This window comes from Arvicanthis niloticus, chromosome 16, assembly GCF_011762505.2.
Source record: "Arvicanthis niloticus isolate mArvNil1 chromosome 16, mArvNil1.pat.X, whole genome shotgun sequence".
Taxonomy (NCBI): domain Eukaryota; kingdom Metazoa; phylum Chordata; class Mammalia; order Rodentia; family Muridae; genus Arvicanthis; species Arvicanthis niloticus.
Window position 1 is genome coordinate 54,118,619 of NC_047673.1, and position 21,809 is coordinate 54,140,427.

General features: G+C 42.3%; 1 protein-coding gene across 2 annotated transcripts; it reads right to left on the reverse strand.

Moving 5' to 3' along the window:
* Nucleotides 1-700: 700 nt before the first annotated feature.
* Msmo1 (methylsterol monooxygenase 1) lies at nucleotides 701-16,098 on the reverse strand. 2 transcript variants are annotated; one of them, XM_076914199.1, is made up of 7 exons: nucleotides 13,434-13,583; nucleotides 13,271-13,343; nucleotides 9,951-10,235; nucleotides 6,235-6,383; nucleotides 5,113-5,239; nucleotides 2,846-3,000; nucleotides 701-1,656 (listed from the first exon to the last, which is right to left on the reverse strand). In XM_076914199.1, the coding sequence occupies exons 3-7, from the start codon at nucleotides 10,203-10,205 to the stop codon at nucleotides 1,464-1,466; spliced, it is 879 nt and encodes a 292-aa protein (XP_076770314.1). In that variant the 5' UTR covers nucleotides 10,206-10,235; nucleotides 13,271-13,343; nucleotides 13,434-13,583; the 3' UTR covers nucleotides 701-1,463. The 2 variants fall into 2 exon arrangements, with proteins under 2 accessions (XP_076770314.1, XP_034376732.1); XM_034520841.2 differs by lacking the exons at nucleotides 13,271-13,343; nucleotides 13,434-13,583 and adding an exon at nucleotides 15,951-16,098.
* Between the last annotated feature and the right edge of the window lie 5,711 nt (nucleotides 16,099-21,809).

Below are 21,809 nucleotides of genomic sequence, written 5' to 3' on the forward strand. Positions count from 1 at the left end.
ACCCACATTTCTAACAGGAAAAGTTGCTTTCCTCCCAGGTTTATATATTCCACAGGCATTAAAGTAAAAGTCAAATATTAAAAAGAAACTTTACAGGTGATCTCATATAACCAAACAGCACAGAACAAGTTTATGTCCTGCCCCAAACTGCTTTGAAGTAAAAGACAAATGAGCACTCACAAGCACATGTGAGCACACATGAGCACACAGGAGGCAGATGTAGAAGAAAAGTTTGAAACAAATGTGCCCAAGCATAGTGTGGTGGTTCATGTTTACAACTTCAGCAGCTGGGAGGCTAAGACAAGAGGATTACCAGCAAGGCCATCCTGGGCTAGATAGTAAGAACCTCTGCAAAACCATGCCTAGTCGATCATGGTCATAGCCTGTAACTCCAGCATTGGAAAGCTGAAGCTGGATTAGATTCAAGGCAAACCTAAGGACTGAGATGTAGCCAGTGGCCTAGAACATATATTTTTATACCTGTGTGGAAAACCACTGAAGGCCAGCAAGCTGTTCCCTAGGTCAATGGAGTCCCCCACAGATCAGTCACCTTAGGACACAGTGAAACCACCAGCAAAGCTCAGCAAGGAAAAAAAAAAGGAACCATTCCTTTATTGTAAAATGTACTTTAATGATTTCTGTGCTTTTCCTTATAAGAATAAAAGATGACAGCTAATCTTCGACGCTAAAAACCAGAGGATCAGACAAAAATCACATTTATTTCACCAGCTTCAGGTGCAAATAGAGAAGTGAATTCACAAAGCTCAAGGTACAACTTCAATGATCACCTGACACACAAAGACGAGGGGGTGGACAGCAGAAGTGGGGCTTCTCAATTTAAAAACACCACAAGTAACTTGAAAATCTTTAGGCTATAATATTCTATGTACATCAAGTAGGAAATGAGCCAATTTACAAGATGCCAATAAAATTACTACAATCAAACAATCCTTCACAGAAAGAAAAGTCCTGAACTGGTCAACCCCAGACCAGAGTGGGGTTTCAGTCACTCGCTCACCAGCTGATATATTTACTTTGTGATATTTTCATTTCAGGTAAATCCTAAAACACACTGTATCTTAAACTAGAAGGCAAACATTATTGTTGAGAATTTTCTGAACTGACCAGTGTATGCAAAAGGCTTAGAAGGCAACATCAACTTCAGCCTCGGGTGGCATGAAGTGGTGAGCTGGACATTAATACTTCTTCCAGTTCCTGAAACCTTTTGGTGAGGGTAGCCATATGGCCTTTAAAACCTCCTAATGAAAACTGTACTTAAATATATATGTCCATCTGTTTCCACATATACAGATCTTGAATGTAAAGTAGAAAAGTTCTGGAAGACAGTTAAAGGTCGTTAATGTTCTTCTTATCACTTAGCAGCCAAGTCACGGGCTTATTTCTGCTCCCCAGAAGCAATGTTAGTTGCCAGCTACAGTTGATCATGGCATAGAGCTGGGTATTCACTCAGACTTTTTCCCAAGCTTCGTCTTTTCCAGGTAGGCATGATACTGGGCATCTGTCCCAAAGATTCTGTCCCACCATGTGAAGGTGGAGGCGTAATTCCCAATGAAGTTCATGTGGTGGAAATCGTGGTGCCGAGCACCCGCATAAAAAGGGATGAAGTTCAGTGGGTTGAGAGGAAAATAATAACCACTGAAATGCAAAAGATACAGGTTATTCACGAGACACATGTTGAATGAATGGTATTTTCATTAATAGTCACATGCTCATTAACAAGAAACATTCTTCTTTACCCAAATCATTTAATTCCTCATATGCTTACAAAAGAAAAAAACTGGGCAGGGTGTAGTGTCAGACACTCTATTCCCAAGTTTTTGGGAGGCTGAACAGAAGGTATCTACATGTACCCAGGCTGCATTACAAGTGAATTCCAGGTCAGCATGGGCTTTGAGGCCCCAGCTGGAAAGACAACAATAACAACAACACAAAAATACAGGAGAAAGTACATGTTAGGAAAATTTGACCACCTTAAAAGATACATGGAAATCTGACAGCAGGAAATGAAAGGGTGACCTCCATAATGCTACTTGTGTTAAGAAAAGGTTGTGTGAAATTAGCATCAAGTATTTTTAAAATTAAAATGCTACTGTTCTGTTTAAGTTGGGAGAATAAAAGACTTTAAAAAGAATCTTGTTTGGTCTACTCTCTTTAATCTTAGTATCTAAAATTGTCTATAACTCTTTATCTGGTCTCCAATTTGTGGAAAGAAAGAATCTGAGATATGTACATATTACAAGAAGTGGTTTCCCTAAGTGCAGGCTTCGCCAGCCCTACCCAGAGACCAGCAACAACCTGATATGACAGGGGCTCCAGGCTTCCACACACTCTTGGGACTGAGTCACTGCAGCAGCACTTAGCACGCTGCTTGACAAGACAAGCTGGACGTCACTATCACTTAGTGAATGGGAACAGATCAGTCTATAAAAATATCTATTACTTGAACTTTTATTCAGCAATTATGATCCTCTTAAAAAAAAAAAAGAGAGAGAGAGAGAGACATGGCTAGTGCTTAAAGTGTTTGTCATGCAGGCCTGAGGATTGGAGCTCAAATCTCCAGAAACCCACATAAAAACTGGGTGGCCTGTCTGTAATTTAAGCCTCAAAAGGCAGGGATGGGATAGCCCCAGATGCAAGCTGGTTATTAGCAAGACTGTCCAGTTCTGGGTTTGACTGAGAAACCCTGCCTTGGAAGAGTGATCATGTTTACACATACCCCACCCCCCCACACACACACATAATAACATGCATAGACACACACAAGCACACCAACACACAGAGAAAACAGAAAAATGTCTTTTACCTGAACAAAAGCATCACTTACCTGTGCACATCGATGGTTTCTAGCAAACGAATGGTCACCCATGCCCACAGAAGAATGACGTGATCACACAGAAGCACAATTCCAATGAAAAATCCAGCCCCGAGAATCAGGGTTTCCAAAGGATGTGCATACTCTGCTTCCATTCCAAATGGAGCCTAAAACACAGAGCAAGGATTTCTTACTGTACTGTGATCGTTAATTCATGTGCTAAAACACAGAGCAAGGATTCCTTACTATACTGTGATCGTTAATTCATGTGTCAGCTTCCTAGTGTCCAACTGCGCTGTGATGTGCTTAATGTCTGTACCAGCAGATTTTATTCCCCACTTAGCTAGTCTGAGGACTTAAGAGCAAGAAAGAGACTTCCCAAGAAAGAAGGGATTCACATACAGCTACAGAGACCATCCCTCACTTTCCAGCTTTTTTCTCTGCAACACTTGGGCCTCATACTGAAAAATCATTTTTTTTTTCTTTTTGAGACAGGATCTATATAGCTGAACTTGGTCTAGAACTCATGATGCCCCTGCATTAGCTTAAGTGTTGTGATTATAGGTACATACTTACAGACTTCAAATAAACCTATGTTCATATTAGCTTTGTGTTGATGTTCTCTGGAGAAGCCTAATGTGTTCAATTTTTACACACAATTTTATAAAATTATATTGTTTCTATAAGTAATGATGGTAATCCAGATATATATATCAGTTCTCAGCAAATTTCTAATCAAAAGATCTATTGACATGAATGTCTTAGTATTATCTCTTACCTAGCTTCAACTCTAATTAAACACTTATTTACTATTTGCGTGTGTGCTCATGTGCACTGAGGTCAAAGGACAGGCCTTAGGAGTCAGTTTCCTCTCATCACCTTGTGGGATTCAGGGATCAAACTCAAGTCATTGGGCCCTTAGCTCTTAATATTTAACTTATGAATCTGCAGCTACTCTACCACAAGGGAGCACCTATACATGCACATTCAGGAGGCCATCCTTAATCATGATTGTGGTTTCCCAGGTTACATTTACCCCAGATTGACTATTGTCGTAAAGTATTAAGTGGGAACACTTAAAATGTTTTAAGTTGCGCACTGTTCTGTGTAACGTCCTGCCAGCCTCAGCCCTCCCAATGAGAATCACTCTTTTGCCCAGTGTTTATATCCTGGATACACTGTCTGCCCAGTAATTACTTTTAGCTGTCTTAGTTACTAGTATGGTACCTTATCCATGGTTTTAGGTATCCTCTGAGACCTAGATGAAAGCAGCTTTGACTTAAAACATAAATAATCCATTCTGAAAATGTACTTCAACTGAGTAGTTGCTATTGTTTATTGATGTCATTTATTTAAACCTAGTATTACTATGCCCACTACCAACCTGCCAGGCATCTAGCTGTATCAGGACAGCCATCTGAACATCCTGATGAGAACCTCAACTATTTGTGTAAGTCTTTAAAGTCTCGATTTACCATGAATTTATATGTAGCTCTACCTTTAATCATATGTATGTGTGCATGTGTGCACATGAAAACAGGAGCCTGTGATTATGAGTGGCCTGATACAGGTGCTAGGAATTGAGCTCAGATTGTCTACAAGATGGGCTCTTAACCACTCAGTTCTCTCTCCAGGTCCTACCATGACAGTCTGACACTGAAGAAACTGTTAGGCATGGTTCTGTATGTGCATGTCCATCATGTGATGCCAATAGGAAAGGAAATAAAGGAAGCCAAGAGCTGGCTCAGGGGCTAAAGATGCTTGCTGTGCAAGCCTGCAGTTGTTTTTGATTTCTAGAGCCTGCATCAAAGGTAGAAGGGAGAGGGCTGGAGAAATGGGCTGGTGGTTAAAAGCACTTGTTGCTCTTACAAGGACACAGGTTCCCAGGATTCATAACACCCTCTTCTGGCTCTGAGAGCATTTGAACACGGGGTGAACACACATATACTCAGGTACATAAAGATATTTTATAAATAAATTTAACATTTAATATATTAATCAAATGTGATATTAATTAAATATGATATTATATATACATACATATACATATATATCTTTTTTAAGGAGTTGACTCCACAAAGTTGTTCTCTGACTCTATATGTATCTTACCCACATCATGTGTGTGCATGCACGCATGCACACACACACACACACACACACAAACTCAAAAAAACCAAGGACATGAGACATAATATCACTGATAGCTCTTAAACTGTACAAACAATAAACCAGGTTTTTCCACCTCAGTAGACAAAGCCTGAACTGTGACGCTAACATACCTGAAACTCGTGATGGATTTTATGAATGTATTTATAAATCCTCTTGTGGTGAAGGAGTCTGTGCAGGAAGTAGTGCCAGGTATCCTCAATGACTGCACAGCCCAGACACCTTGCCAAAGTTAAATACCTGTGAGAGGCAAACTGGAGTGAGTACAGAGTAACCACGACCTAGGCTGCTGCTCAGACATTAAATACACCCAATACCCAGCTTGCTCGAACTGCACATATTAACCATCAACTTCTCCCAGCTTCTAGAGAGCTAAGCTGGGTGTGCTGGCTTGCACCTTTAAATCCAGCCCTTGGGAGGCAGAGCCAGGGAGACCTCCCTCTATGAGTCTGAGGTCAACCTGGCCTACACAGTGAGCTCCAAGGCAGCCAGGGCCACACAGTGAGACTTGGTCTCAAAGAAACAATACTGGTAGGCAAGGCTACATGTTTCAACATGAAAGTGGGGGTAAGGAGTGTGACCCCATTTCCATTTATGTCGTCAATGACCTGGGTACAAAATCAGTTTAAAAACCAATCTGAAGTTAACAGTAAAGCCACTGCTTTTTCTATCACAGAAATACTTAATTTAAATAAAGTGATAAAAAATAACTTATTATACAAATATGCCCAATCATCTTATTTAAATACTGAAATGTTTAGTAGTAGGAAGCCTTTGCAATCCCCTCGTAATTATCTCCAGATTACTCATAATATCTAACAATGTACACACTGTGTAACTGTTATACTGTTGTTTAGCAAATAACAAGAAAAAGCATGGACAAAGTTCAGAAAAGATTCAACTGCTTCATTTCATTGATTTTCATTTTTTTGAGACAAGGTCTCACTGTATCCCAGGCAGGCTATGGACTAGCTATGTGGCCCAGGAGGAGCCTGCAGCTTCAGGCCTGCCCACCCTTCACCTCCTGAGTGCTGGGACCGCAGGTGTGCTGCCACATCCTGTTTAAAAGAGTTATTTCAAAAAGTGTACCTCGGTTCTGGTACATGAATATCCAGTTACATCAGAACATAATAAATTCCAGGGTATTAACTAAATGAAGAAGATAAACATTAAGCAAAATGTAATTAAAAACTAAAACATGAATGAATATGAATGTCAAATTATCACTGACATACCATCTTGGCATTCTTTCCCAATCATAAGGAATACTGAAAAACTCTGTAAAATAGTATGTTCCACAAATCAGAGGCAATTGGATAAAAAAATGATTAAATAGAATTCCTTTCAAACACTTCCACTGGCCTTCGAAGGTTTCTGGTTTATCCTATAGAGAAAAAAAAAATCAAAGTAGTCAGCTATCAATAATTCAGTTGAACAAGTAGAAATAAGTTCTTAAAATTTTCTCTCATATACATAATCCCTCAGTTCTGTGCTGTGTTCAGGTTTTACTACAGTGGCAAGTGATCTTAACAGACACTACAATTACTTTAAACAGGTGTAAAAAATGTTAATAACAAGTATGGTGATAGGTACCTAAAACTAACATAACAACTAGCTATCCAGGCTTTGCTGGAACACTTAAAAGAAGTTTCGAAAGAAGTAAAGTTACATTCTGTTTCCATTGAGTGCCCCACAGAAAGCCTCACCAGCAGTAGCTGGAAGCCTTCCTTACAAGGGCAGCTCACTGCATCCAAGTGCTCAGTGGTATTCATCTGCAGAAATAAGTACCATCTGTATACACATGATGGCAGAGCTGTGAGTTGTGAACACTCCAGAGATGTTCCCTGACAATGATGTTCACAGTGAAGACAAAAAGGGAGGTGAGCATCTGTTCTTAAAATCTCAAGAACCCCCAACATGTGAACACACATTGGTTTTGGTGAACACACACACACACACACAAAATACAAACAATAAAATATATACGAAAAAAAACAAAAACAAAAACAAAATGAATCAACCTATAGGCCTGGGCTCGAATACTGAAGTAACTAAGCAGCGACGATGCTCACAGTGACACCAGCTTCCTTAGCAGTAAAACAAGTGACGGCACACAATGGCTCAGATGGCGGTGGCATCTCTACTCTAAGGAATCTTTGACCCCGCTCCAAACCTCAAGTCTGGGACCACAAAAGGTAACCTGAAAGCTCAGGCTTCTCTGTGACAGCGCCTTTGGTTTCCCGGCTAGACTCTGAATCTCAGGTAGCCTGATGTAGAAAAACAACAAAGCTTGGGCCACCCATGGGGTGGGAAGGGAATAGCAGAAAATAGCACCTAGTACATGTGAGGCCCTGGGCTCCCTTAGTGTGAGAGAATAATCAACTACTATTATTCTATTGTTACGATGAATTTCATATATATATATATATATATATATATATATATATACACACACACACATATATATACACACACACAAACACATATGTCTGTGTATGTTATGTATGTATGTATGTATGTATGTATGTATGTATTGTGGTGAGGGGGAGGTGTGCAAAATCTTTTGAGCAAGCCTCTTATGTATCTTATGGCCTCAAACTTCCTCTAAGTAGCAGAGAATAGCCTTGACCCTGATCCTCCTGCCTCTACCCAAGCACTAGGATACCATGTATAGCCACACTTGTTGTGGAGGCAAGGGCAATTTTTTAAATTAAAAAAAAAAGTGTTCTAAGTGTTAATTTAATTCTTGACTGTGTTATCTTGAACTTTCTAAAGCACTGAAGAAAAGACATGAATCATTTTGTATATGTTTTAATCACAGCCTGTGGTGCACAATTCACAAACAGAAGCAGCCTCCACCATTTTTCTTTTTCTTTTTGGTGTTTTCACTTAATTAATTGTGCTGTGGGGTGTGAGGATACAAACAAGGGTCTGTCTGCCTTCCTTTTTATTCCTTTATTTTACTTTACTTTGCTTTATTCTGTATCATTGTTACTTTTAAAATAAGGTCTCACTATGTAGCCTTGATTGACCTAGAACTTAGTTGACTACCCTCAAACTCCTTGAGATTCCCTTGCCTCTACGAGGCTCCAGGTCTTGCTCAGGCTAGGATGTTGATGGCCTTGAAACTTTAAAAAATGGCACGGAGTACTGACTTACGGCCATTCTATTCAGCCTTTCATTAAGTGTAACCAATTAGGATGTGGGTTTCGTGGCTTCTGTGTGTGTGCTGATGCTGAACTGTAACCCACAGCCTTTATGAGCCAGGCTAGCACTCCTACGTGGACTACATCCCCAGCCCAGTTTATTCTTTGTCTTGCCACACTTCCTTTTAATGCCATCCACACACCCTGAGCTAAAACAGCTTTTCTCTGGAAAGGGTACCGCCACCTATGACCAGGCAGTCAGCTATAGAGGGCAGCAGAGGAAGAAAGGATGCTTCAGCTTGGTAGCCACACAGTGACTCAGCCTTACTTCTCAATGAGTCAGTGGTGACACGCAATGGCCATAGTCACTTCAGAGACTCAGAATTCATGGCAATCTAACTGAGTTGTTTCTCAGCTCTCTCATCAAAAGCACCTTGGAAGTGTTCAGATGTTGACAAAGGCTGGCAGGAGCCTCTGGACTGCTCTCTTTCTCATTCCCTTTCCCTATTCTCCTCTTGGCCTAGAGTCCTAGGCACCCTGACGCCTAGGTCAGCTTCAGAGGAACCTGTGTGAGCCCTTCCTTAGGATGACTCACTAGGAGGGGCCACAAAGCCAAGACACTGATGAAACATGACCTGCATACCCAGCAAAGCAGACAAACACTCAGCACCTACATTTCGCCACTGCTGTGTGCCCTTGAGTTTAGCTGGTTATGACTGATTAGATTAGCCAAGGATGGCATTAAAACAAAAGTCAGAAGATCCCAAGTTGAAGGCCACCTGGGATATACACGAGATGTTTCTCAAAACAAGAACTAATATTGAAGTATCAAATGCTGATAAGTCCTTTCTGTCTCTATACTTGTCCAAATTCATCTCTATACTTGTCCAAACCATGCTAAGCAAATGGCCTATATGTTAGTAACAGTGCATTCTGGTATCTTTGTTTAAAACTAAGACAAAGTACAGTGCATACCTAAGTATCTTATCATGCATACAGTGGTCCTACAAGATACATCTAATACACTGAAACAAATATGAAGACACAGAGGATATAACCCCCTCATGTGGGACCATACAAAAGCCGCTGACACTCCTATGGTGTATATATGGAATCTTTGCATATTAACGGCCATTTAGATCTGCTGAGAGTATGGGAGGAGGGAGAGATGCAGCAGAACAGCCACTGCCCCATGCACATGTCCTTCCCCCCAAACAGTTTCTTTCTTTTTTTTTTTAAATGAGAATTGGGGTACACAGGTGGGGCTTAAAAAAAAAAAAAAAAAAAAACCAGGTGTGCTGATGTTTAAATCCAGGGCCTTGACCATGTTTAAATACATACACTGCACCTGCCAGCTAGTTTGAAAATTAGAATTTATAAACCCCAATGAGATAAGCCTTACAGCTTCTAAAGCCCACTTTTTACAGACAATTCTTTGAAACACCATCAATTATGATCTACAGTTATTTTGTGTTGCAGACCGTCAACTAGCAGAAAAGGCATGAGCACTTTCAAAAGTAGCGTAAGCACACACTGACGCTCACACAACTAAGAAACTTAAAACACCAGGATGTCTCATAAAGCAGTTTAATTTGGGCTAGTTAGTGAAATAATAGCCACGCACTACTGAGTTAAATAAAACATATTATGAAAATTAACTTCCTTACTCCCTTATTACCATCTTACGCTATCTATGTAAGTGGTTGCATTATATTTCTACTGGATAGTACTGTTGTGTCTCTCAAAGCTCAATGTTCTTGAAAAACAGCATCAATTACAGTATTTCACAGGTCCATCAGACTCACCTTTTGAATCTTGTACTTTCTCATGTAAGGTATAAACTGGAAGAGAAATCCAGGTAAAGAGAACAAGAAATAGATGACTTCGTGAACTATCAGGGAGCCCCAGGTTGCAATCTGGAACTTTGTATAGTTATCCAACATGTAGACCCAGGCATTCTTAAAGGGCTCCTGCAGAGGATTCGCAGGCAGCAGCGAGTCCACATACTCCACAGCCAGGGATGCGGAGCTGAAGATGCCAACACTGTTGTTTGTGGCCATTTTCAGATCTCTTCGAGGAGTCTTCTATTCCTGGAGTAAGTAAACAGATACACACAGCACTGAAGTTCTGAAAACCAGCATAAAGAGTCTACTGAGTGCTAACACCATCTCTACTTGTAGACATTACATTAAAAACTAAGTGTTCCTTTCTACCACAATATCTCAAACAACAGTGGGAAGGGAATTAAAAGCTATATTTAAAGAGATTTTCAGTCTGTAGTCTCTATGGAAAAACTTAATTTCATCAAACATTAGGCTTGGGCTGTCAAGATGGCTCAGTGGGCACTTGCTGCTCAAGTTTTATCCCTGGAACCCAAGTGAAGATAGAGAGAAAGCCCACTCCACAAAACTGTCCTCTGACTTAAACACACATGCACACACACACACATGAGCACACATATGCATGCAAACAACTTAAAACCAAAAAGAAACCGAGAAGTTTGCCCAATGTGACTACGTAAAAGTTCTGGCAGGAACAAAAACGCCACTGGGAAACAAGGCCAGAGATCAAACGTGAAAGCATCCCAACACGTGATAAAAAGGGGACACAGTGTGCTTTAGAGAAACCTAGTGGAAAAATATCAGAGGCCATTCACAGGCAGGCAGTTCATAGAACAATGAAGATAAATGGTCCACTACAGCAAACAGGCTGTTGGGGCGGCGGGATTGGCTCACAGGACCAGCTTCAGGCTCCCTGCTCCCTCATAAACACAGCAGAGGCATCTGTGACCCCAGCACTCACACTGAGGAACTCTAGGCTCAGTGAGAGCCATCTGAAAAAATAAGGTACTGAGCAAACTGAGCCAGTGTTGACCTTTAGCCTCCCCCTGGGCACTCACAGGCAGGCAAGCCCACACAAACCAAGAAACTTTCTTCCCTCAAAGGAGGAACTTTTGCCAAAATGGCAAACCTATTAATATTTCAGCAACACCCATTGCTCAGGCCTGGTGTACACAGGGGTATCATCTACACTGTTGGCTTGGGACAAATCAGTTTATCATTTGCCAAAAAACCTAAAAAACCAAAAACGAAACCAGCAGTGTTGATGTAATCCAGAAATAACTCTATCTTTTAACTCACATGAAGAAGACAGACATGCTAAACTTTAAAGAAGCATAGCTTCTAACTAACAACAGAGTAAGGAGAATGTTCACGTCCATAAGCAAGAGATGAGTTACACAGATGTTGTTAAATCCTTCCACAGGCAATAATGCAGCTGTTAATAAGAATGAGGGAGCTAAGCAGGATGCTCACATCTGTAATGCCAGTGGTGAGAGCCTGAGGCAGGAGGATTACTGACAGTCCAAGGTGAGCCTGAACTACATAGGAAACAAACAAACAAACAAACAAAATGATAACTTGCACAGCCCGTGAGAAACTGTTTATGCACAATCCTGCCCTCCCAGTACTTCAGCAACCAGCTATGCACAGCATCTGTCACTGAAACCTCGCTCTCCTCATTCTAAAATGCAAGCAGTTATACGTTCATTCTTTGATTTAAAAAATTTTATTCTTATTTTATGTGTACTGGTGTTCCAATTGCATGTATATCTGAGTAGATCCTGGAGTTACAGGAAGTTGTGAGGAGCCACGTGTGTGCTGGGAATTAAACCCAGGTCCTCTGGAAGAGCAGTCAGTGCTCTTAACCACTGAGCCATCTCTCCAGCCCCATACTTTTATTTTGAAAAGAAGAGGAAAAAAAAAGGAGGGGCTGGAGATATGGATTGGTGGTGAGTAACACATAGGCTCTGACTGGACCTGAGCTTGGTTCTGGGCATCCACCTTGGGTGGCTCACAACTGTCTCTAACTCCAGCTCCAAGGGATCAGATTCCCTCGTCTGGACCTCCAGGTACCTGCAGTTCCATGTATGATGTTGGGCCTTCCAACTGCCCACCCTACATAAAAGTAATCAAAATTAAATTAAAACCAATACACACTTACAGAATAGCATGTACAGGAAGAGCGAATATGACTATATAAGACAGAAGCCCCTGGTTTTTATATAAATCCTGTACGTTCTCTGTACCCAGTATATAGACACACACAAAAAACATACTGGAGAAAACTTTATATAGTGGTGATCTGTGAAGTGACAGAAGGAACTTTTCCCTGTTATATTTTCTATATAATTTTCCTTCCTTTTCCCTTTCTTCCCTTTCCCTTTCCCCTTCCCCTTCCAAGACAGGGTTTCTCTGTGTAGCCCTGGCTGTCTTGGAACTCACTTTGCAAACCAGGCTGGCCTTGAACTCATAAATCCATCTGCCTCTTGCTTCTGAGTTCTTAGATTAAAGGTACCATACCCAGCTCAATTTTAATCTCTTAAAGGAGAATATGTGGTACCTATTTAATAAATGTTAGCCTAACCAGTCACCAATCAAACATGATGAATTTCATTTTAAATCTCACTTTTGTGAAAATATCTCTGCAGTTTGTCATTTCTGAACTGATGTCCCATTCCATAAAGACACAAAGCTAGACAAGAAATGTACTTTAGGGCTCAGCTGGTAAAGTGCATGGCTAGCATGCACAAAGCCCTGGGCTCCACTTCTAATATCACACTAACTAGGTATAGTATATATGCAATCCAGAACTCGGGAAGTAGAGGCAGGAGGAACAGAGGTACAAGATGAGTCATAGCTATAACATATCAAGTTCAATGCCAGCCAAGAATACAGGACATATATCTCAAAAAACAATAGTGCTTTTATAGCCTTAGAAGACTTAACAAGACACCCTTTTAGAATGCTCTACCACTTCTACACCAGATCTCTTATCCTAGGCTATGTGACAGATGCTAGGAAGGTAAATCACCTTCTCTCAGACTTCCAAACTCACTCCTGTCCCACCTGTTATCCTCCTGTACCTGCTGGCCTCACAATCAGTCTTCATTCTTTTCAACAAAAGCCTTACTATGCTTTGTGCTGTGCTATGTTGTTTTGTTTTTCTAGACAGGGTTTCTCTGTGTAGCCCTAGTTGTCCTGAAACCCACTCAGTGGAACAGGCTGGCCTTGAACTCAGAGATCCACCTGCCTCTGCCTCCCTACTTCCTAAGTTTGAGTCTTACCAAGGACATGACTCTCCTTTATCCTTTTCCATTTCATATCCTTCATGGTCACAGGAAGTCTACTTCCTTCATTCTAAAAATACAGGCATGAGACGGGATACCAGGTCAGCAGTGAAGAGAAATTGCCCTTACGAAGGACCCAGGTTCAGTTCCCAGCACTTACACAGTAGCTCACAACCATATGACTCCAGTTCCAAGGGATCTGGCACTTTCTTCTCACACTAAGGGTACCAAGCTTCCACAGACAGAGATGCAGGCAAAACACTCGGTATCCATAACACAGGCCATTTTTAATTAATAGTAATAAAATAAAAACATATTTGAATCTGCTTTTCGAGAGAAAAACTTGCCTATCCCATCATTCACGAGGCTGAAATAGAAAGATGGTGAGTTTCAACTTGGCTTGAGTGAGATACTGTCTAGGAAAAAGGAGGGCAGGGGAGAGTAAAGGAAGGGAGATGAGGGGAGGGAAAAGAAGATGAGAGGAGGGGGGAGAAAAGAATTCCTAATCTGTCATCTTTTCCAGGCCACCTCACCCTTCTTACAATGAAAGTCCAGATTACAATGGCCACCCTCCTCCACCCACATGGGTCTCTTATCACTGAGCTCCCCACCCACATGAGGATCTTGTCAACCATCTACTGCAAAGTTATAAAATGCAAGACTATCATTCCAATCTTCATTTTTCCTGAGGTCATTACCAAATTTGACAATGACCAAATGAACACCCACTTCCTAGCTACATGCCCTTTGTAAAATGATAAACCCTGAGCCATAACTTAATCAAAAACAAATACTCAACAATAATTTGTCAAGAAACCCACCAAAATAGCACATTTTAAGTATTAAACATAAGACCCGGCACACAGCACCTAAAATAAGCTAACAGTTATTGACCACCTTCTGCATTCCCGGTATATGCTGTCATTTGAAGCTAAACCCTTGCCTCACTGTGAAATAGAGGAACTTCTATGATCCTTGGTTTTCAAATGATGAGCTGAGGTTTAGAGTGAATAAGTAACCTGTCCAAAGTTGCATAGACACTGAGTGGGGGAGGACAGCTTACCCAGGCCTCCTCAAACTGTGTGAAGAGCCCCTACTCACACTGATACCGTAGTCTCACTTCCCATTGTTTTCTATTCCCATCAGTATGCTCAACTTATTATTAAAAAAAAAAAAATCACAAAGTGCCCCTGGTGTCAAATCCAATACAATATTCTTTAGAACTTAACTTCATTTGACCAATCTGGATGGTGATAACTCTCTCTCTCTCAAGATGAAGGCTTTAGTTCAAGTTGGGCTTAAACTATGCAACTAAGGATGACCTTGAACTTCTGATCCACTGAGGGTTGAGATTACTTGGGTTCACCCACACACCCAGCAACAATCAAGATTGGACATTTCTCCACTTGACATTTTTCCTAGTCTCATGGAATTCACATAGATCCCTCTAACAATTATCTGTCTATGATGTGTTGTCCGTGAGCTCCCCCTGCCCCCACTCCTGGAGGTCCCATAGCATCACAAACCAAAGTGACATGGAGGATACAAGGGAAATTACGCCGCTGTGAGGACAGAGGGGCACAGTGTTTCCAGGCAGAAGCACTTTCTACACTGAAACCTGGAGATGACACTGAAGAGACCAGATTACAACAGAGTGCCCCGGTTTAAGAACCTGCTGTTACCTATCATCTGTAACTCCTATCCTGATGGAGGTTTTGATTATCCAAAGGCTGCTGGCCATCTCCACTCATAGACAGTCTGGCTTTGGGTCAAACTTCAATGCAACCTATTAAGTGCATCAGGTGCCCCTCCCAAATACACTTTCATGCCTAACTTGAACTTCATCACCTCCAGAGAAAGTGTCTAGTCTCTTAACTCGGCATCTTCGACTAAGACTCCCAACTTCCACTCAGTGTTGAGACAGAGTTTAGTTACCCAGAGTTCACGTTCTGTAATGAGGAGAGGAAAACGGGCATGTAGTTAAATAAAGCATCAGACTGAGAAAGTGATCAACAGGACAGGGAAAAGCAGGCTTTGTTGAAATGAATATCCTGCCTCCTCAGCTTTGACCAGCCTGCTTGCCTGGAAATCTGATCTGAATCAGGTAGACTATATCCTCATATTAAAAAAAAAAAAAAAAAAAAAAAAAAAGGATGAAAGAAATGAAGAAATGTATCCGTAGGTTAATTTAAAGCCTGGCTGACAATCCCAGTCCCTCTTTTGGCACTGCAGCTTAGAGAAGCCTTAGACAGACTGTCATGATCCATCTAAACATAAGTTAAACCTTCATAGTTCAAGCGTAGTTCTCCTACAGGTGAAGACTAGACCTCTCATCCCGTCTCTTTCACGGAACTACATCCTTCAGTACCTCTGGGACATCTTCCCAGATCCACAAACACAGAGCACACCTTACGTCCCCCACGTGGTGGTAGTCTTTTTGCTGAAAGTTTTTAAGACTCAAGTCAATGATCCAGACTCCAGATGACTGCAAACTCTTTAAAGGACAGGAAGTGTGTTAGCATTCCAGTTCCATCACTTGAGAACCTAGCCTCCCTGCCCAGAGTCTTGCACAGCCCGGCTCCTTCCCACCGCATCCTCACCGGCCTTAGAGGGACCCCACCTGGCCGGTCCCCATCTCTGCCACCCTCCACCCGGCTTTGGCTAGAGAGCTCCTTACCTGACGTCCCGCGATTGACAGCGGTCTAGGCGCAAGACCAGACAGGTGCAGCGGCCTTCTCACTACCTCTGCCGGCTCGGGGGCAGGGCCCGGAGGCGGTGCCCGGGCCCTCCTGCCGTAATTGGCCCGCTCCACTCCTGCCCTGCCCTCGCCGTACAGCGATTGGTCTGTGCCGAGGCCTGGCCGCGTGTGACTCACGTCAACGAATACCTGGCGACGCTGGCCATTGGTTGAGCGGATGGAGTGAGGATAGTGAGACCCGTGCGGCTAGCCAATCGTCGGCGCGGCAGCGCTGCTGGAGGCGGGGCGCCGCAGGAGCGCGTGACGGCGTGACGGGGCGGGGCAACCGCGCGCCCGGCGTCGCCTTGGCAACCAAACTGCGGGTTCCTAGGCTGCCCAGTGCTCTGGACGCGCTGGGTAGCATCTTGCTACCCACTTTGGCTTGGCTTCATCCAGAACCCGAGGGAAAAAAAATAGTATAAATGTTTTAAAGACTGATTTGAGGTTTTGGTCTTGCTTTCCTGTGGCTTATTCTGGATTTCGATCTACCTTGGGACAGGTCTCATGTACAGTCTGGCCTCTGAACTAGATATGTAACCTACGGATGGCCTTGACCTCTAATCCTCCTGCCTTGTATCATCCATCCTGCATGCCACGTCCTTTAATAAGTAAAGCTTTTTTAAAGTTTTGTTTTTTTATTACATCTCGTGTGTGTGTGTGTGTTGACAAGGGGAGTTGGTTCTCCCCTTCTACTTTGTGGTTCTGAGAATTAACCTCAGATGCTCAGGCTTATGCTCATTGAGTGTAATCTCTGCACTTGGACCAAAGGGTAGTAGTGCAATGTACATCCTGCAATAGCTCTAAGGGATATAGTTCCCAGCATTCCCATGTTGTAGATGAGAGAACAAAGCTCAGAGAGGCTTGGGGCAGGGGCATGATTCTGCTGAGGCCTTGGCAAGGCAGCTCAGTGGTAGAGTTTTTGCTTAGCATTGTAGGGGGCTGGGATTCCACGGGTGAGTGAAAATTGGTTCTAAGTCAAGGGAGTTCTCTGCTCCCTGGGGTGGACCTAACTCAGCAAATGAGTTAAGAATACCCAAGCCTGTGTAAGTTTAGTTGCTGTGTGAGCGCCTAAAGACAAGAGAGCTTAGACTATAGCTCTAGGCTCCTTTTACACCACTGAAAAAGCACATCTAGAGATGATGTGATAACAGGAAGCTAATCTTTTCCTTAAAGAAGGTGTCAAAAAAAAAAAAAAAAAAAAAAAACAAAAAAAAACAAAAAAAAAAAAGGCCCAATCCAATGTGGTGGTGTAACCCAGGTAACTTAGCAGGTAGAGCCAGGAGGATCAGAAATCCAAGATCAGCTTTGCCTACTCAACATGTTCAAGGCCAATCAGGCTACATGAGAAGGCCCTGTCTCAAAGCAAGAAAAAGCCCCCAAACAAAACTAAATAAGTAAACCAGAAATGGTGGTATATGCCTGCAATCCCAGTGTTTGGGATGCTGAAGCAGGAGGATTGTTCTGAGTATGAGGTCAGCCTGGGGTATATAACATGATTTTTATCTTTAAAATGGCTTTTTTTTTTTTGGAAGACTAGGCCTCAAATGCAGCTCTGGCTAGCCTTGAACAGATATCCACCTGCGTCTGCCACATGAGTGGTAGAATTAAGGGCACGCACTACCACAATCATTTAATAAAAAAAATTGCAAGAAGGCATCATTTAGGCTACCCTTGCTCCCTACTTGAAAAGTATACATTTTCATTGAAGTGCACACTGTGTGAAGGCCATCTTAGAGTTTCTAAAGAAAGGATGTCATTGTTCCCTTCCTGCCTGGAACGGACAGTCGTCCCTCCCCTTCAACTCTGGTCTCATCTTCTGGACAAATTCCATTGATAGGGGTTTCTGGTGAATCCAGTGTACTTGGTACTCATGGCTAAGGATTCCATACCTTTAGAACACATTTTCTTTGTAAAGTATTGGAGGCAGGCAGGTAGGTCACCTCAAAGGGAAAGAATGTGTCTCTGGTGAGGTTAAGGTCAGTTGTTAGGCCTGAGTCAGGTGAATTGTGTTTCATAGAGAAAGTGGGGTTCCCTAAGCATTTCTCCCTCCAGCTATTAAGGGTAAGCTGAGCTGCTCTCCCAGAACCAAGTCTTTCCACAGGGCAGTCTGAGACTGGTGATTGGCTGTAACTCTTAACCTCAGTTCAGGACTTCTTTGCTTGGCTATTCCAGCTCCAGAGCTCCTGCCTCCTATTGTCTGAGGCTGTGCACATGACTATGCTGTTGCTGAACTCTTCCCTGCCCCAGTCTGTGGTTCTGTGAAGTACAGAAAGGACCAGAACTGTGGGGTCAGACTGAGCAGGTTTGCCATATTTTTAATGGTAGACACCTCAGCAAGTATATCCACTCATCAAATTCAGCAGGCTGGGAGGTAGAGCCCTGCCTCGCATGTATGAGATGTTGAGGATCAAGCCACAGGTCAAAAAGAGCTCAGGAAACATTGGTTATGGATTGAGATTTAGCATTAAACTCCAGAAGAACCGTATGTATCCCTGTACTGTTCCCAAACCTTGGAAGTGTATGGCTGGACAGAAGTGGGAGATGGTAGCCCAATTGGATTATTCTCCTGCAGCAAAAGATGGACACAGGGAAATACAACCTATCTAGGGCTTCAGGCACAAAACATGCACTTGTGTTTTCAAATCCTCTGAAATTGTGACATAACATTACTGGCTGTCTTAATTTTGTCATAATAAAGTGAGAGTCAAAGCCTAAGAAATTCCTTAAAACTCACAACTGGCAAACATAGTCTGGGACATAAACCTGGGTCTGCGCGTTCAACACACTGGAGACTTCCCTTTACACAGTGGAGGAGCCTAGGCTTAGAGTCTTAAGAAACCCGATTCCAAAGTAGGCTTCTATTCAGCCATGTAACCTTCGCTCCAAAACGAAGCACCAGCAGCCATGAAAGTCTGCAGAAGGCCAAGTGCTTAAGAGCAAACTGAAATAAGGCACCCTTTGCACATAATCACGTAGTACAGTGTTACACAATACACAGCAGAGGGTCAGGGCCTTGCAATAAACAACCAAGTTGTCTGGAAGCACATACACTACTGACCTCAACCTTAGACCTCTCTGCTTTTAGCCAACAAGTAAATTCAAGATAAACAGGCAGTACAGATTCCTCAAGAAACAAGTATGCAGGACTATCCTTACACTTTACTCAAGCCCCGACTGCTTCCTTTTCTTTTTAAATATTTTTTTGAAATTACCTCATTTCCTTCTTTCCTACCTCCTTGCAGCCCCTTCCATCGACTCCCTTTTGTTTTCTCTCAAGTTCATAGCCTTTAAAAAAAACTGCTGTTAGATATATATTCATAAATAGAAAAATACAACCCACTCAGTCTGTATAATGTTGTTTGTGTACATGTCTTTAGAGATGAGCATCTGGTATTGAAAACCCAATAGGGTGGGGGATGGGGATTCTTTGAGGAAGACTATTTCTCTTGATCTCCACATTCCTTAGTTACCTATAGTTCTTTGTCTAGGTTGAGGCCTCCTAAGCTTTCCCTGTGTCATGACAGCATGTCTGTTGGTGTCATCTTTATTGTTCAGGTCTTGTGTAGGCAGCCACGGTGATGAGATCTCATGGGTCTTTTCTGACTCTTAAGAGACATAATCGTACAGCAAACTCCCTGTTCTTGAAGCTCATACAATCTTTCCACCCACTTCTGCAATGATCCCCCAGCCTCAGCTGCAGGAATTCTGTTATAGATACATCTGTTGGGACTAAGCGCCATATCTCACTTTCTGGATTTTGATCAGTTGTGGTTTTCAGTAATGGTCTCTTCCAGTTGGGAAGCAAAGTTTCTTTGCTGAGGGGGTGAAAACCACTTACTTCAGGGAGGAGGCTGCTTTCAAATTTCTATGAGCTTCTCTGCCTCAACTTCTGAACTCTTTCTTACACAGTAAGAGAACACCGGGGGAATTCTTCTGTATGTCAAGAGAAAAGCAAAACAATGAACTATCAGATATATTTCAAACTGGGAAGATGAAGTTTGCAACGGGGATGGAGGCATGTCCAAAGTCACCTACTATCAGTTAGGAATCCAGCAACTTACAAACCTTGGCAAGCAAGCTAGAACCAGAAAGCCAAGACAACTAGAACCAGAAATTCAAAACAAAGGGCTGTTTGACCTCCAAGAGTTAATCTGTTATTCTAATAGACTGAGACTAAATAGGAAACACATTAAAGTTATAGGTGTAACTTTGATAGACTCAGAGTTTAGAAGCATAGCACACAGAATGTACTTGGTCTTGGTCCCATCCCTGTTACTGTTCCTAAAGCCATTCTTCATAAAGTCTGATTACTCAGAGAGCAAAGGTTGCTAACTCCTCAGTTTAAGCTAGTAAGACTTAGGGTGTGGCATCTTCGATCCCCAGGAAGATATCAGTCACCAGATTGATTGGATGATCTTCTCGGTCCTACCCACACAGGAAAGGAGACTATTAAGCAAGCCCGGTTAGAAAGGTTGAAACAGTGCTGGCTCTGAGAATGACAGCTCCCTGCCTTACCTCAGAAACATCTCAATCTATATGTTTTGCAATATCTAAAGCCAAACCAGAATATAAGCTGTGAGTACTGGCACAAACTTCCAGTCCCAGCAGAGGAGGCAGAGGTAGGTGGATCTCTTAAGTTTACCACGTCTACATAGGACAGCTAAGGCTATATTTGAGACCCTGTCTGGCAAAAACAAAACAAAACAAACAAACATGTGATGCAAACCAGAATGCGTCTTCCCAAGTTGTGAGCTATCTAAGCAAATAGGGGTCACCCAAAGAGGGAGTGTCACCGCTGTCTGCTTCTAGTCAGTTGGGAAGAATTATCAGTGTTGACATCTGAAGTCAGGGTGGGGAGGCTGAGCTGTCAGTCTTGTGGGATCTGACACTTTCTCCTGATTGGGTAAAACTGAACTACTGGCTACCCAGGAAATAATCTTTGAAGAACTGCTGTGTGTGAGGGCCCTCCACACACATGTAGTCACAGGAATATTCCATGTCGTAATAAGAGAGAGAACTGTTCCTTCTTCACTCTAGGAACTGACAGGGAAAGAGAATGTCTGCCTTCTCTTGGTGCTGCTATTAGACATGGCTGAGTGCCAGATTCATTAGACCCCTGGCATGTTTGCTAATAATGGCTACGCTGGAAGGCTGTGCTAATGTGGAAACTCATGTTTCAAGTGAGCATAGGCCCTTTCTGATTAAATTCTATCTCCATTTGTAATGGAGACTTCAACTGTGTGATGTGGGCCTGTTGAAATGGGAACAGTTTGTATTAACTACAGAGAAATGTAACACGTGTTTCTTCCCTAAGTCTAACTTTTGCTGGCAGTATGAGCCAGCCCTTTGGAGTCCTCTGCTGACAACCACAAGCTTGTTTCTTCCTCCAATTGCAGCCTTTCTGCTGTCCCCAGTACTCCACCCACTCCCCACCCTTCAGTTCTTTGTGTTTATTATCAAAGCCATAGATCCTCAGTCGCTTCACAGCTGTTTTCCTCCTTCAAGACTACTTGCTGTTTCTTTTAAAATCTGTATTGATCCTAAAGAATGAGGAAATATGAAAAAGTTTAAATTTAGTCAATCTGTTACTTTGATGGCTGAAGTCAATTTTTTTTTCCCCCAAGAATAACTCCCAGCGGTATTGGTTATTGCTATAATAGATTAAGTGTATAGGTTACTTTAATAAAAAATTAAAATACAGATTTGTTCCAAACATGAAAAAGAGCTGTACTGATTTATGAAGAACCCAAGGTCTGCAAAAGGAACGGGCAAAAAGTCACACTGGTAAAACCAAAGAGA

Coding starts and splice junctions, on each gene's coding strand:
- Msmo1 (XM_034520841.2), bottom strand. CDS start 10,205: ATGGCCACAAACAACAGTGTTGGCATCTTCAGCTCCGCATCCCTGGCT. Junction 6,384..9,950: donor GAAAGTACAAGATTCAAAAG/GTGAGTCTGATG, acceptor TTTTCTCTATAG/GATAAACCAGAAACCTTCGA. Junction 3,001..5,112: donor AAATCCATCACGAGTTTCAG/GTATGTTAGCGT, acceptor TCTGTGTTTTAG/GCTCCATTTGGAATGGAAGC.